Source organism: Ursus maritimus, unplaced genomic scaffold (assembly GCF_017311325.1).
Source record: "Ursus maritimus isolate PB19 unplaced genomic scaffold, ASM1731132v1 scaffold_15, whole genome shotgun sequence".
NCBI lineage: Eukaryota > Metazoa > Chordata > Mammalia > Carnivora > Ursidae > Ursus > Ursus maritimus.
This window is the reverse complement of record NW_024423897.1, coordinates 33,484,311-33,501,919: the sequence shown is the minus strand read 5'-3', so window position 1 is coordinate 33,501,919 and position 17,609 is coordinate 33,484,311. Positions and strand designations below refer to the sequence as shown.

Genomic DNA, 17,609 nt, shown 5'->3' with positions numbered 1-17,609 from the left:
GATGAAATGATTTCAGTTCAGTGGGACCACTCTTCAGAAGCTCCAATGGGCCTTTGCAATATTAAAATATGGAAAATGCATTAATTGTTATTTAATAATGAGTTTTACAAATACACAGAGGTTTCTGAAATAACAGGATTTGTGGTTGGGGGAAGGATTATAAAAGTTTGAGGTAACTGGTCGCAAAAATGGTGGGAAAAACTGATTTCATCTAATCCTATAATTTGCAGATGAGGAAACTGGGAGGATAAATAGTTTACCCAATATCACATCATGGTTCATTAGTAGTTGAGCTAGCTTTAGGATTTGCCTATTTTGGAAGTTGTAAAAAAATTACCTAACATGCCATTTTCTTGGGTGTTAGGGTTTTGCATTTTTTTATCATGGTGTTTAGTGTTCTTAGCATTTGGAATCCAAATGCTTCACATTTTGTTTGGAGTTGTTTTGGTAAAGAGTATGTATGAGTAGGGAATGTTCTAGTCCAAACGCTAGGTCAACTTTCCAGTAAAGCGGTTAAAAAAAAGTTCCACAGAGGTAACTGCGGAGCAGAAACCTTCAAAAGAGTCTTCATAGTAAAGAGGTACCATAAAAGCCTAATTAATTTCAAAGTCCATCTTCCATTCTTCATGATTTTAGGGTAGTCCTCATTCCTATCTACTGTAGTTCCAACAGTACTTTAAAGAGAGCACATAATGAAACTGTTAGTGGATGAATCTGCAAAAAGAAAACTGATTTTTGACTCTTCTACAGTTTTAATCTTAAGTGTGCACACTAAATGCATACATTCTTATCAAATAATTAACATATTCACAATTAACAAACAGGAACAACGTTTATACACAAGTTCTGCTACCACTATAATTTTTAAAACATTGATCCCACCAGAAAGAGAGGAGACAGTTGTGCCCTTGTAAAGATAGATAATTTGAATAAAGAATATAAGGTACGATCATAAACGTTCAAACAATAGTTTTCCTTCTTGTGTAATGTTTTAATATTTTCTTCCTTATATTTCTTTATTCTTCCTCCTCCTATTTCTTTAGACAACACAGTCATTTCTTTTCATTTTTTTTTTCTTTTAGGGAGGGGAGGTTGTCTACTGATGGTCTAAAAGAAGCGCCTTCAACACGAAGCTGAGCAGATGAGATATTCAGTAATTCTTACATCTCATCGATGCAGTCTTCCAAGATATTAAGATCATTTTCTAAGTAGAAAGCTTCAAAACTTCATAAAGATAATCAGAATTTTATATTCAATGGTAATAAGTAGTTGTGTGCATTCATTTTCTATGATATCCAATCCCATGTCAATTAAAACTCAGACTTCATTTTGGCATCAAATGAACATAACAAAATGAACAAGGCTGATATCTAGTCATTGTCATAGATGCAACCTGGAAAAAAAAATACAAATTTCAATGGAGTTATACAAAACACATAGCTTCTAAGTGTTCCAAGGTTAGAAATGTGGGTGATTCACACTCTCCCAGTTTAGGATTTAAAAAAAATGTAGAATTGGCTCACTTTGTAAAAGAGTAGTTACATGGAAGACCATATATGTTTTAACCTTCATTGCTCAGTATTTAATTCTAACAAAGTTTCTGGACAGATTTATTCTTTATCAAAATGAGACTTGGGATTATTTTATCTAGCACTTAATTAAATGTACTTTTTAGTAGTTATTTCTAAATGAGATTGAAGATACGAAATATCAGTTAGAATCGTAAGTTTAAAAGGAAACTAAAAGGCCACATCAGTAACTCTCTGCGTCATTTCAGATGAGATTAATTTGTTTAGATTGTAATTTATAAATATGTGATGCTAAAAGAATACTAGTGAGTATTATAGCTTATGAAATAAGTATCTACTAATTGGTCAAGTATACATATTTTTATGGATGAGAGTAATTTGTTTTAAGATAAATGATATAATGAAAAATTCACTAATTATTTTTATACTTCTGTTTTCAAAGAAAATAAATAAGATTCTTCCTTGGTTTCCAGTCATGTGCAAAAATAATTTTCTTAAATTATACCAGAGCATTTACCTTTCCTAACATTTTCAAGTGATTCAAATTCTGATCAGATTGGAAAGCTCTAATTAATCAGGCAAGCTATTTTTAGTATTTGTGAGAACAGTAAATTCACTGTTATTGTTCTCAGTGGTGGGTGCCATGTGGGACTTACCATCAGCAATATCATCATAGATCTCTCCATCACTGTAAATGTAGAAAATAATTTTTATTTTAAAGAAAATATCTTCTTAGCATTAAGGCAATATTTAGATAAAAAAATTAGTAATATGTTTTCATATGACACAATTAAGCATTTAAGGGTGAGAAGTTAAGTGTTGTGAATTATAAGTGGGAAGAAATTTCATATTCATCTGCATCGTCTTTCATTGGTTTACCCTAATTCTTTGTTCTATTCTAAAAATAACCAAAAACCCACAATGTATTCCATATCGTAGACATACGGAATAGTGGAAACTTGCCTCAAGAACACACACCATGTTTTATTTATCTTTAGATCCAACCGTGAGCCTAACACGGAGCTGTACATTTAAGAAGTGTTTATTGAACTGAACAAACTGATTATGGCACAATATTCCACTTGGGGCCCTAACTGAGTCTTTTTTTTTTTTTTTTAAGGAATCTTTACACCCCACATGGGGCTTGAACTCAGGACCCGGAGATCAAGAGTCACAGGTTCCTCCCACTGAGCCTGCCAGGTGCTTCCCTAATGGATTCTTTATATTTGTTAATATCAGATATATATTTTCACTTGAACTTCAAATGCTGAATGAAATAGAATAATATTTAAAAAAAGAAATAGAATAATATTTAGCATAGGAAATGGATGCATCATTTTTGCATGTTTCTAATTAAAATTTATAAATATTAATTTTAAAATATATAAATATTAGTTTCAAAATGAGTAGCCAAGGTATGGTTAGTATGGTGATTCTTATGTTATATAATTCTAAAAATATTTATGGTTATAGGCTGCATGCATAATAATAGTTCTGGCTACTTTTACACATTTTGGTTGTATGTGGTCCTGAATCTTTGTAAAATACGCTGTTCTACACACCTACTGAGTCTCTCTTATGTACCACGAGATATAAACATGAATAAGACACAAGCTTTGATTTTAAGAAGCTTATAATCTAGTGGAGGAGAGAATGATATACAAGTAATTAAAATAGAAAGTATTATAAATGTGAATATAGCCTTGAAATGTAGAATACAGTTTCAAAGTTCAGAAATGTGAGGTGACTGTCACCTTGACCAGACCCACTTTTGGGTCCTGTACTATCTCTGCTTTTATCATGGAAGCAGCAGCAGGCCCTCCAAGTGGCTGCCAACTATGGCAGATGCTGTGAGTTGCCTCTGTCTCCTGTTTGGATCCTTTCTCTGAGATGAAGGGAGGGTTTGACTAATGGAAATCTGATAAAAATGCAAAGGGGACAGATTTTCCTATCATTCATTCAATAAATGTTTCTTAAGTATTCACTTTACTAGATGGTGAATCAATAATGATAGAGTATACTTTCTAAATTCTCTCTCTTCATCATCCTGTAATCATCACTGATGAAGATGTCCCATTATTTGCCACGTATGCATTCCTTGAAATTTGTATCTTTCATAAAATAGAAAAGTGCTTGCCTACCATTGTGATTAATGCCCTGAGAAAAAGAAAAGTATTATGATTATTTTTCTATCGACTCTTTACTAGTTTGCTGACAAAGCACTAGCATTGATTTGTCTCTTTCTGATTGGTATCAGGTTGTTTATGGATACAGTTTGTGAATCTTTCCTGATTCTTTTATTATGCAGAACTCTGCAAATCTTTACGTTGGCATATGACCTGATAATGGAGTTCACTTCTTGCATTGATAGACTTGGAACAGTATCTTACAATGTTTGAGGGGGACTCTCACAGAACACTAGTACCAGACTGTGACAACGTCTTATTCATAAGAAGAGAAGAATCATTGACGACTATCTTTTTTTTGGCATGCTTCCAAAAAGGCAACTTAATACTCTACTATGCCTAGTAAAGAAAAGCCCTCAACTGGGGCCAAATTACTAACAGGCGACATTAGCACCTACTGTGAAGACACTAATTGGTCCCTGATTAATGCAGTTCAGCCAACTGCATTAATCTGTGAGTGAAAGGCAAAATATTACTGAAAGTGTTAGTGGTTTTCCCGTCTCCAATGTTTGCCATGTCTGTCTCCAATGAATGTTTATAACTATGAACTGTATACTCATGAACGAGAAGGGTTCTTGTCTATTTAAAAGAGTGACACTGTATGAAAACCCTAACTTTATTATGGGTACTACCATATTGACATTAGTATAGCATATTGTTTTAAAATTTTGTATGACAGTTTAGTAGATTATATTATTTAAATGATATTAAGAATCTTTCTTAAAGAAAAGTGTAAAATTATTTTTACAAGTATAGTAGTAGAAGAAAATGAACTTACTTGTCCACCAAGTAACTCCGAAGGACATAACCATCTATGAAAAAAAGGAAAATAAATTTTATTAATAGTACACAATTGAATAATCTTTACTGTTTTTTTAAGAAAGTGAAATAGAATTGAATATTTAATGTAGTAAGATATGATGTAATGTGATATAATATACTGAATAATTCTATTTCCAAATATGACCTATTTTTCCTTTTTTTTTTTTTTAAGATTTTATTTATTTATTTGGGATAGAGAGAGCACAAGCCAGGGTACAGAGGGAGAGGGAGAAGCAGGCTCCCCGCTGAGCAGGGAGCCAGATGCAGGGCTCAATCCCAGGACCCCGGGCCGACGCTCAGCTGACTGAGCCACCCAGGTGCCCCGACCTATTTTTTCATATTCGTGTCCACTTTTCTCCCCTTCTTTTCCTCTCCTTTTCTCTCTATTTTTTTTTCTCTCTCTCCTGCATGTCTCTTTTCCTCTATTTACGACCTTTCCCCTTAAAGAGAAACAAATTATCTTCTTCTCCTACTGCAGGTGGTAGCACAAAGCTCTTCCAAATTTTATTCTGTTTCTTCATGCTGTTACCCACGCAACCCAGTCCTAAGGAGAATTTATAGTTTCTCTAAATACAAAAGTAGGGAGGTAAGTATGTAAGATCAAAGCCTTAACTTCTAAAATTTCATTATAATGAACGAAGTCAAAACTGCGTTCAACTCCCCTTTCAGATCAGCAATCTTGCGATTGCTTGGGGGAGTATGCATTCTATACAGTCTCAAAATAGTTCTCATGTTCAGTGCGGAAGGTCTTCCACACTGCTTTTGCCATTTGACAACATGTCAACATGTGCATTTTCATCTTTCATGACACAAATCATTATTAGAAGAACACATACCAGGCATTCTAGTGATTCCCCTGTTAAATAGGAAATAGACCATATTTTATGCAAGAAAGCAAATGTTATCTTTGCCCCTATTGTGCAAAATAATCCCAAGAAATTTTTTCTTGAGAAATTTCTGCTGAATTTAATTAATATTGCGAATCTTTGGAATTATTAGTTTTGTGTTAACACCTGAACACCACTCTATGCTTGAGATTAGTAGCATTCATTGCCTTGTCAATACAGTCTCTAAATTCTTTCAATCTATTGGGCTTAGTCCACTTTAGATCTAATTTTTTAGAGTAAATATGTAAAAAATGATATACCAGGAAGCTCATAGGCAAAGATTAATACAAATGATAACAAACTTATTTAAACATACTGATGTCATATTATCATTGATTTAAAAGGCAGAAATATTTTTTTTAAAAAAGTGGGACCATTCAAATGAAACTATAGATTGAAACTTAAGAAAATGAATTTTCCCCTGAAATATTCCAGTGTAAAAAAAAAAAAAAAACCTCCACTGAAATATTTTATCAAGAAATTCACCATTTTTAAATGAAAACTTTATTAGAATCCTATTTTGAAAAGGAAGAATCAAAGTTATCTTTGAATTCTTGTAGTATGGATATAATGAAGCATGTGTCAGAATGATAAAAGCACAATAATGTAATATTTTTCTCAGACTCTGAAAAATTAGACCTTGTTATACCTTCCTTTTTTATTTCAGTCAAAGCAAAGGTAGCAAAAATTGTTAATGTAAGAATATCTAAAATTAATATCCTTGGTTGCCTTTGATATTACAGGTCTTTTATTCAACTTCATGTTAACAGACTTCTAAAAAATTTAAATATATATCGTAATTTAACATAATTTTTAAAGGGGGGATAAGCTCATCTCCAAGAAATTCAATTCAACATGTCTCTCAAAAGAGAAAAATCTAGGGGCGCCTGGGTGGCACAGCGGTTGAGCGTCTGCCTTCGGCTCAGGGCGTGATCCCGGCGATCTGGGATGGAGCCCCACATCAGGCTCCTCCACTATGAGCCTGCTTCTTCCTCTCCCACTCCCCCTGCTTGTGTTCCCTCTCTCGCTGGCAGCCTCTATCTCTGTCGAATAAATAAATAAAATCTTTAAAAAAAAAAAAAAAGAGAGAAAAATCTATGTAGATAACAATTTTCAGAACAAATTGTGGATTTCCTGTCATGGTCCCAATAACTGAACTCTGTCTTTACCTGCACTGATGTTTGGAGCTAAAATAAAATGTGAACATTTCTTTATAGACAGTAATTAATAGTCCAAACTTTTTTTGTTTCCATTAGTTAAAAATAGGGGCTCTGTTTTTGTTTCGATTTTTTTTTTCTTAAACTGGGAAATAAAAGAATACAATAATAAGTGTTCCCATGAGATATTCATGTTTAAGTTAATAATTTAAAAGTAATGATATGCATGAGCTGAATCTTTTGACAGTGAAGGAAATCTCTGCGAGCTGTTCAGGCTTTGTAACGTCTCTGAACTAAAATTAGAAGATACAAAATTAGAGAAATATATAAGAAATTATAAGCTATTGCCAGAGACTGGACTTGCTCCAGCATCAAATATACACCTGTTTTTTTTTTTTTTTAATCTTTAGAAGAGTTAAAGAAATAAAGAACAAAACAAAGAGAATATAATCACCATTTTTGGAAATTAAAGCCTTTTATTTTCCTTTGCTTTTAGGTAATCTTTTAAAAACTCATTTATGCTAAAATCGTGTAGACCTGGATAAAGTACTGTCTGTAGTAACTAAGCATTAATTAGTCCTTTACATGACCAAAGTTAATAACTCATGATATACAGCTTAATAGCCTGTCTTCACAAAATTAATTATAAAAATATACTTTAGACTCTCAAACCCCTATTATATTTCCTCTTATATATCTTATCCGTTCCAGAGCTCTAAGGAACGGCTGTCCCTTTCACTGAATGCTCTGTTGTGACTGTTGCTTCTGTGTGTGAGCTACATAAATATGAATGATTATGAATATTATTTAAGAAAAATGTATCAAGGAGATGCCATGTGGGATGGTACTGTACTGTTCTATTTTAGTTTCCTGAAATGATGTGATAATTTGGGGTTCATTAGCTATAAAATTACTATTATATAGCATTTTTACAGGGTTAATGGCTTTTAATACAGCATAGGTTTCGCTGTCTAGTACCTTGAAAAAATCTCTAAAACTTCATTCTATTAAAAGCATGACTGATTCATGACAGTGTTGAAAAAAGTGACCTACCATGAATTCTTATATTTTATATAATCTCTCCATTATAGTTCCTAGAAATAATCTTTTTTTGCAGTAGAAAAATGATCTCTTTGCTTCAATGTTCCATGTACATCCATCACAAGGAGTAATGAAGGAAAAATACAAATGAAATAAGCAAAAAAGTCATCATGGCTCCATGCCATGTAGAATGGGTGCCATGTTTACTGTGGGTGCCGGCCCACCAGGAATTCTCACACGTCCTATGAAATTATTATTTGGAAACTTCATATTCATACAGCAGAACACAGTGGCTCGAAACAAGTGTTTTGAAAATTGTGGTGGGATAAAGGTAATTAAGAAAGTAACACTCATCCCTCGTATGTGCCAGTTCTCAGGACTGATTCACCTTTAAGAAGGGTGTCGTGAATACAAAATTATGATGGAAACACAAGATCAGCTTTGGAAAAGTTGAAAATATCTTCATTCTAATATTTTCAAATTTCTTACTTAATAAAAATGACAACTTCTGTTATTTCTTTATTATTTCATTTGTCACAAGCAAGTCCAGGAATCAAGTTCAATTTACTTAATTTGGCCTCATGCAGGTTAAAAACAATAAAATCATGTTGCACAGATTTACCCACGCAAGTGGGACAATGCCTGACTTCAGGGGCACATGCTCATAATATAACAGAAAGAAAAAATAAAACACAGTGTATAAGACTCAATCTAAATTATTAGCCTAGTGTTACGGAAATGTTCTCTCTCCTCATCTTCTTTCTGTCTCTTTCTCCTTATTTCTAGGGCTTCAAATCAGGGGACTTTGAAAGTTTCTGAATTTAAAAAATTTTCTTCAGTAAGTATCTGCTGTTTTAAAATTGAAAATCAAACAATTTGAGCAAAGAAATGACTAATTGGATTTGAGAAAATCCAAACTATCTTTGGAATTCCCTTTCCTTGATGCCCAAAGAAAATGGAGAACATTGTAACCACAAATGATTCAGTTCATGTCTCCTTCCACACTTTTTGTAGAAAATTCTTCTCCAGTGACAGGAGGTAGGGAAACCCACAGCTCACGAGGTATCGAGGTGTAGAATATGCTCAAATATTAGGGAGAAATTCTAAACATTTGGGAATGTGCCAGAAATACATATTTAAGATCTCAATGCCCCTGCGATGTGTGTTTCCACAAGCCAGTGGGTGAATTGATCAAATGTGATAACGCTTATAATGGTGGCTTGTACTCAACACCACAATGGGAAAAGATTATTGTTAATGCTTTCACCTCTAATTTCTACTGTCACCAATTAAGATTAAGTAAACTATGCTTTCTTTTCTTTGATGGGTTAAGGAATGGAAAGTAGGGAAAATGTTAAGGTTACCATGGTGTTGGATTGCAAATGCCTTTACAGCTAAGCAGATGTAGAAATAAGGAACTGAAAGATTTAAAGGCTCCTAAAGGATGCCCAGGAAGCTAACCACATCAGTAAGACTAAGAGAACTTGTGTCTCCTAACAAATTAAATTATTCCACAGACTTCTTCCTGTGCGTGTCTGTATGTCAGACTTTCATCTGGTTCTCCAACTGCAATCTCCAAGTTGTTACATTCAATTCAGTAAGCCCTGAACAAGGTGCCAGGCACCGCAGAATGTGCTGGCAGTACAATGTTGAGAACACTGCAGTAAAGTTACTCTCAAGCTCAGAGTCTAATACGAATAACAGATTGATAAAACAGGAAGGACAATTACAGGGACCAAAGCAGTAGCATAGTGGGGCCGGGAAGAGATAAACTGCGATGGGTGACTGGGGAGTAGGGAGTGGGTGAGCTTCCAATTTTAGATGACAACTGAATTGTTTTTACTAGACAATTATGGGCATTAGCAGTAGAATAAAATAGCATAGAAGGATGAGATAGCATAATTTATCGAGGGAATGAAAGTCAGTAGTATGTATTTTTAGAGTGGCAGTTGCAGATGGGAAATAGTTGATAAGGTTGAGGCTTGATCTACAGGATTTTATGTATCAACGCAGAGATAATATTTGTGCATTTTTTAAAAAAATATTTGAGTAACAGTGTGGCAGGTGGATTGGCTGAGAGTAAGGGTAAAGTAGACATATCATTTGAATGGCTATTGCAATAATCTAGATGAGGGAGGGTTAAATCCACACAGCAATTCTCCCAAATCCTGTAGAAATTGCATGAGCGATGAATCAGAGATTAGGGAAATTAAGAATGTCAAGGATCCACTTCAAGGAAGGAATAAGCAGGAGATTTAGAAAAATTAAGAAAAGCAGGAGATTTGGCAAAATAAAAGTGAGATTAAGCAGATATGATAATTACATTTTGGAATAAAGTTTAATATGAAAGGCAACAGCAGATGCTCTGGGTGGCCTTCCCATAGACCTTCACCCCTACCATGTAGGTTCACCCAGTTTTCCAAGGACAGCACTTGTAATTTTTTTTTTTTTTAAACTGATCAGTTTTCTCTGGCTTTCAGAGCTCTTTGCCAGCTTGCTCAGTATCCCGAATGGCTCGCCACCTGCCCTGGAGTAGGCTTCCATTCCACATGGACAGGAGTTGATGTGTCAGTACCCCAATTTGTTTCCCATTGGATGTGATAACACTGCCGCTCTGAGTTCTCAACTGGTATAAGCTCCAATTATCTAAGTGGCAGCTTTTTCCGTAACAAGGCTTTGTTGACTGCCTTTCCTTTCCTGTCTCCTTTTCCATTTGCTCATAAGTGATTCCCAGAATCACCGCCTAAATGGAGAAGCTAAGACAAAGTTCAGGCCAAAGAAAGTCTTTAAATAAAAAACAACAGGTACACAAGCGCTACTGATACAATCATCAGGTTTCCATTCTGTTCGAGATGGACCCCAAACCACCTAAGACTTGAATTAGTTATCGGTGAGCTTGGGACTTGTAAGGTGCATTGGTATTCCACCAGAAAAAAACAATGAAAGTTACATGGAGCCCTTGCTTGTGATCTATCACCATTTTACGTAATGTTTGCCCTTCTTATTTTTAACAGATGATAAATTCTAAGAGGGCAGGAGCCCTCCAGTATTCATTATTAATAATTATCAGAATTATTGATGCCCAAACAGGAAATGATAGCAGATTACAGAATCATCCCTGAGTAGTTACTGTTTTTCTCATTCTTTTTTTTTTTTTTTTAAAGATTTTATTTATTTATTCGACAGAGATAGAGACAGCCAGCGAGAGAGGGAACACAGGCAGGGGGAGTGGGAGAGGAAGAAGCAGGCTCCTAGCGGAGGAGCCCGAGTGGGGCTCGATCCCAGAACGCCGGGATCACGCCCTGAGCCGAAGGCAGACGCTTAACCGCTGTGCCACCCAGGCGCCCTTGTTTTTCTCATTCTTAATTAAGGTCCACTGGCTTCTAGAAAGATATGAGTCTCCTGTAAATTTCTGTTCCTGGTGCGGCCTCTTCCTGCTCATCTATATCCATACAGGTTGTTGATGAAGCCATTTATACCCTTGTTACTCAAGAGTATGTTCCATGCACCAGAAGCTTCCATTTCCTGGCAGCTTGGTAAAATGCAGAATGTTACACCTCACCTCGGACCTCCTCAATTAGAATCGGCATTTTTGAGAAGACCCCATGCGATGGGTGTGCACTTTGGAGTTGAGAAGCATGGCTTTAGATAGGCTTTGTTGTGAAAGACAAGAATCTCAGGACAGCATGGCAAGATCGGTCTGACGCTTGTGCCCCGGAAAAAGGGCCACAGGGCAAGTACTAGGACAATTCTGTCTTGTAAAAAATGTGATATAATTTGGAAAACAGAGGAAAGAAAACAGGTTCATTTAGGCTCATCACCTCAATCAGGCACTATTAGCAGTTCAGCTTAGTTTCTTTTATTTACATATTTTTTTAACATGGCTGTAAATCCTATCCCACATCAAGCAGGCTTCTTATTTCTCTACTACCGTGTCGTGAGAATTTCCTCACATTATTATCATAGTCATTGTGTAAATATTCAGTCTGGGATATTAATCATAACTTATTTAATACTTTTTGAATTTTTGAACTTTTTAATATTTTTGATGACCTTTTAGCGCATAGCCTTTTTCTGCATGTAAAGCTATTCCTTGGGGTGCAACCTCACAAATGCTAGTCTGAATGGGGCTTTCTTTGTCTCCTGGAGCACTGTTTACACATTCTCTCCAGTGACCTTTGAGTCTTAATACTATGCTACCTTGTCTTTTATCCTTTGTACCCACATTTCATTTTCTCCTTTTAAAAGCCAACCACACCTCCTCCATGATAACTTTAGATCCATTTCCCCAACCTTGAGTCACCGGTTTTATTCTTAAAACTCCCATTTCAGTTCCTGTCCCTGAGTCACCTTCCTGTCATTAAAATTCGACTCAGAGTTCATGTTTTCTACACAGACTAACCAAGCTGATAGGGGGCAGCCACGCTGACTCTTGGCTTTTAAATATAGGACACATAATTTTGAATGGCTCTTCCCTGGACTTTAAATAAAATAAGCTTCCTTTTAAAATTTGACAAGGACATTTCCATCGGCCGGTTTTAACGGCCGATAAAGTCAAAGAAGACAGGGACTCTTGTATTCATGTGGAATCCGATGCTGTATGAAGGCGCGCCCTTGTGACGAGCACCGGCGGGGTGAGGAAGCGCTGACTCACTATATTGCGCACGTGGAACTGATATGACACTGCACGTTAACTACACTGCAATTAAACTGAAATTAGATTAAATTAAAAAATAAATACAGGATGCATAATTTTGAATTACTCTTCCCCGGACTTTAAGTGAAATAAGCTTCCTTTTAAAATGTGACAAAGGGGCGCCTGGGTGGCACAGCGGTTAAGCATCTGCCTTCGGCTCAGGGCGTGATCCTGGCTTTATGGGATCGAGCCCCACATCAGGCTCCTCCGCTGTGAGCCTGCTTCTTCCTCTCCCACTCCCCCTGCTTGTGTTCCCTCTCTCGCTGGCTGTCTCTATCTCTGTCGAATAAATAAAATAAAATAAAATCTTTAAAAATGAATAAATAAATAAAATGTGACAAAAACATTTCCCTCCGTCAGTTTCAATAGCCCATAAAGTCAAAGAAGACGGGGACTCCTTTATATTCATTTGGAATTCTATATCTTATGAAGTGTGTCCAAGTAGGAAATGAAAACAAGTAAGTTTGCAAGGTAGGAAGACTGGAAATTCTAGAAGGGCCGTGTGCTATATAATTTCAAAACCAGACCAGAACAAGGGCCACTCACTCTTTGAGAACACTGCTTCTCGCTCTGGTGGACCTGAGAATAAGCTAGGGACGGAGAGACAATCACAGATTCCCTCTGACTCCCCAGAACTCATGACTCAGCAAGTCAAGGGCGGGGCCAGGCAACTGCAATTTTAATACACAAAGGGTTTTCTGATGCTGGTGGTCTGTGGATTCGCATTTTGAGAAGTACTAATTTGGCATTACCTTGGCACCACAGTGCCAAAAATAGCAGGTGGGAAATGAAAAAGGATTAAAATAAAATACATTGATTTCGGCACAGCATGATCTCTAATTTCTTTTTTTTTTTTTTTTAAAGATTTTATTTATTTATTTGACAGAGACAGCGAGTGAGAGAGGGACACAAGCAGGGGGAGTGGGAGAGGAAAAAGCAGGCTCCTAGCGGAGGAGCCTGATGTGGGGCTCGATCCCATAACGCTGGGATCACGCCCTGAGCCGAAGGCAGACGCCCAACCGCTGTGCCACCCAGGCGCCCCACGATCTCTAATTTCTTAATGTATTCCACAATTCATAAAGCATCGACAAAACAAAGTTAATAAAACAGGGGTGATCAGGAAAACGTGTTTGATTATTAAATCCTGGAGTGCCGTATCAACCACGAGTAAGCGGTGACTTACATTTTCCTTCTTCATTTCTGCAGAGAACTTTTGTATCGTCAGTGCTTTGTATAACTTCAAGAGATTCACCAGGCTTCACCTGCAGCTCTCTGGTGCCCCACTTTTTAGAAGTTAAGGAGGGGGACACTTTGGTCGAATACAGGACTCTAATTTCACCATCATACTGGAAAAATAAAGAAAAATATTTATATTATTGATTGATGTGTATTATTCAACCAATCCATTTATTGACAAATTTACTAAGAAAGCCTTTGCTAAATAAATAGTTCCTTGTTTTAAAAAAATGCTGTAAAAACATTAAAGAAAAAATTTTTGGGGAAAAACCACTCATAATCACTATTTTAAAAATTAAAAACATTTTTAAAACTTAAGGTGTATGTGTGTTGATTTGATATACTCATATATTACGAAACGATTACCATCACATCTTTAGCTAACACCTCTAACACCTCCCATAATTCCCACTTCCTTTTTGTGGTGAGAACATTTAAGATTTACTCTCTTTACGACTTTCAAGTATGTGATACAGTATTGCTAAGCATAATGACCATGCTGTACATTAGACACTAAAGCTCATTCATCTTATAACTGACACTGTGTACGCTTGACCAACATCTCCTCCATGCCGCCCGCCCCAGCCTCTGGTAACTATCATTTTACTTTGTTTCTGTGAGTTTGGCTTTTTAAGATTCCACATATAAGTGATATGATATTATAGAATATTCGTCTTCTCTGTTTGACTTACTTCACTTAGCATAACGCCCTCAGGGGCCAACCATGTTGTCACGAGTGGCAGGAGTTCCTTCTTTTTCCTGGCTGAAAAATATTCCAGTGTATGTATATGTATTTGTGTGTGTGTGTGTGTATGTGTGTGTGTGTATAATCTTTTTTAATCCATTCTATTTTTAGATTATCTAATTATTAAAGTTCAAAGAACAGCTAAATTTTAAATGTTATTGAAGTATATCTATTGTGCACATATGAGAATTTGCTTAATTTGTTAAAGGAATAAATTCAAATGTAAAGAAAATTATATAAAAAATAAGGGAGTTAGGATGGATAACTGATATTGATAATCACACGTTTAATACATGCATTTTGGTACTTAAAAATCATTTTTTTTCATTAGAGCTTTGAACTTTGTCTGATATTTAAATATGACATACTTTAAACTTTTTCCTGAAGTCTTTCTCTTCTTTTTCCTGCTTTTTTAGCTTCTTGGGGTCTTTTTCTTCTGTCTTAGCCTTGGTTCCTTGACTAAGATGGCAGAACACACACAAAACAGCATTTAGTTTAGTTTAAAAAGAACAGCGTACAATAGAGACTTCATCCATAAAATTACAATTTTGTTAAATTTTGTTTTTAATTAATACCATTTCTTAGAAATCTAGTACATTCATTGTAATAAGTGATAATATTTCAAAACACAGAAGAGATTCTTCAAAAGAATACAGATTATGAGTTAAAATGGAAGTAAATATTTATTATGGTGAGCCATATAAAATTACTGAGGAATAGTGTGAACATGGTTACGTATCAGAGGTTTCATATGATTCAACCCACCTATTGTCGAGCTCTCTGTATTTTTCAACCCTTCCTAGATAATTAAGTGCCTTGGCCAATATCATAGAAAAGGCTTTTTGAAAAAGAACTTTCTTTTTAAAATTGATTTTTATGGCTTGAAAATTTATCTGTATGTCAAGTTTTCCTACCTACTTAAAATGGGGCCAGGGTAACATCTCATAGATACCAACTGGACTAAAGCTAGTTGTCATAAGAATAAGCCTACGATAATGATTCTTCATCCTGGCCACATATAGGATCACCTGGGAAGTTTTAAAAAAGTAACTTTGTCTAATTCCTAGAAATTCTAATTAAATTAAATACATTCTAATTAATTAGATTGAGTGGGGACTAGATAGTGACAAATATATTTTAAAGCTCCCCAGGCAATACTAATTTGCAACCAAGGTTGAGGAACATTTACTAGGGTTGAATGTGGTTGTTGGGAAAAGGCTGGAAATCTCTGAAGGAGGGAATTTTAAAAAATCAGACTTTTTGTGAATGATGAAAAGTTATAAACACTGATTTTAATTTTTATCTAGATTGCCTACAATAAAATTTTGTTTGTAACGGACTTATTTAACGTGTTTGATTCTTACGCTTTGAATCTTAGAATTTAGTTCATTTACTGTGAAATGAATTAGCACATTGTCCTGCCTTGGGTTCTGCATCTTTCTTCAGTATCTCCTGTGTTAGGGCGCTCTGGGCAGTAGTGGAATTGCTGTCCCAAAGTAGCACTTTGGAACTATCAGGATATACATGCATGTTAAAAATGGCCCATGAGCTCTCTTGCAAAATAATTTATTGAAATTTTACTTTTAGTAAAAAATAGACTATTATGTTAGAGAACATAAAATAGTCTTAAACTCTGACAATAAACAGCAGCAAAGAAAACGGTACATATCAAATAAAGTTTAATCAGCTGGGCTTTATTCTACTTGAAGAAAGGGTCCAGTGTGTAACTGGGTTCCTAGAGAGCTGTTTATGGAATGTGGTGACATTTTTACAGTAATATAAAACAGAAAAATGCCTAAAAAATGTCAGGCATAGAAGTGACTTCCCAATGGCGAGGAATTTTCAAACCTAACATATTACCGAAGATTAGATTTTCATTTCAGAAAAAAGGAGAATGATTCTCTTTTCATCTTTCTTGTCTGTTGTGTCTATAGAACTTGATTCTCACATAGAAATGATAGCATATTCTCCCTTCGGTTTCTTTGATCTTGGTACGTTCTCTTGTTCAGTAAAATTAACCTAACAGTGTTGGTAAAAAATAAATACTAAATAAACAAGCACTCATGCATTTTTGTAGTATTGCTCAGAAGACGCTGCGTATTGTCTCCCATTTATGTCACTTCCATCCTTTAACTAATCAAGCTCAAGACCTTTTATTCACCTTTTTTCCCTGAGAAAGCTACAGAGGTATTCTTGCTTTCGTACACCTTATGCACGAGCTCATCTCACACGTTTACTGGAATATAAAAAAGGATCTTACCATGTTATTTTCTATTTCAAAAGAGGTTTCAAAAGGTACTCCTTTTGTACTAACTGATCTTAACAGGTTTTCAAATAGTTTTAGCCTAAAATTAAATCGAAACCTTAGGTGAGCTGAAGAATGTCACTATTCACCCTTAACTTTTTTTTTTTTAATTTGAATGGAACCTTTGAGAATCTGATGCTTTTGTGAAAAAGAGACATAATAAAGTCCTTTGAAAACACAAATCATCTTTTTTTTTCATAAAAGGAAAAAATCTTGTGGAGGACAGAAGAGATTTGAAGAATTTGAGGGGTGAGATATAAACTAAGAAGTGAATCCAAGACAAAAAAGCTCTTGGCAAAAGAGTGAAAGTAAAGGGAGGAGATGAATCAGTGAGATCAGTTGTGATCAGGCGCTCAAATATTTTCCCAGTGAATGAGTATACGAACGAATAAATGAATGTAGACATCAATGAGTCACCGGGCAGAGAATAATCAGGGGACAAGGAGCAGAACACCCTGGAGAGGCAAAGCGGAAGGGAGACTGGAAAAGGAGGGGAGAGTGTGGAGGGGGATCAACGCTCTCCACCCAAACCTAGCAGGAGCTTTAGAACTGGGATCAGAGAGAGGACAGAGTGAGCCGGATCGAACACAGTAGATGCACATGCCTTTGGGGTTTTATTCTAGTCGAATTTTCTTTTTTGGATTTGTTATGATCACTCACAATTTTGAGTGTCTTGTTTGCTAAGTATTGATTTTAGGTCTCACGAAGAGTTTAAAATGAGGACTTCTGTGTGGAATTAACATTTTATAAAGACTTCAGTGAAGTATGGAGAATCTATTGAGCTACGAAGACTTTAAATACTGTATTTAGAGAAAAGAAGTTCCAACTGTGTCCTTTATTTCTGGCAAACTAGTTTTTAAAAGAGGATGTGTATTTTGAAAGGAAGTCACTATAAAATATTACGTAATAAAATGTGGCATTGGAATTGTGAGCTTTTAGACCTGATGCTGCAGTTTAAGAACAGTTCTACTAGCGGTCGGGTTTTCATCACAGAATGAGAACATT

At 35.6% G+C, this 17,609-nt stretch overlaps 1 protein-coding gene across 5 annotated transcripts in view; it reads right to left on the bottom strand.

The window, feature by feature from the left end:
* Window positions 1-729: 729 nt before the first annotated feature.
* The window catches only part of FYB1 (FYN binding protein 1), a 149,910-nt gene continuing 133,030 nt past the window's right edge, over window positions 730-17,609 (bottom strand). For all 5 annotated transcript variants that reach the window (XM_008692612.2, XM_008692614.2, XM_040630486.1 and 2 more), the window contains 5 exons: window positions 14,668-14,758; window positions 13,502-13,664; window positions 4,494-4,527; window positions 2,186-2,217; window positions 730-1,393 (listed from right to left, as the gene is read on the bottom strand). In XM_008692612.2, the coding sequence (XP_008690834.2) occupies window positions 1,371-1,393; window positions 2,186-2,217; window positions 4,494-4,527; window positions 13,502-13,664; window positions 14,668-14,758 (343 nt within the window). In that variant the 3' untranslated portion in view covers window positions 730-1,370. The remainder of the gene's footprint in view (window positions 1,394-2,185; window positions 2,218-4,493; window positions 4,528-13,501; window positions 13,665-14,667; window positions 14,759-17,609) is intronic.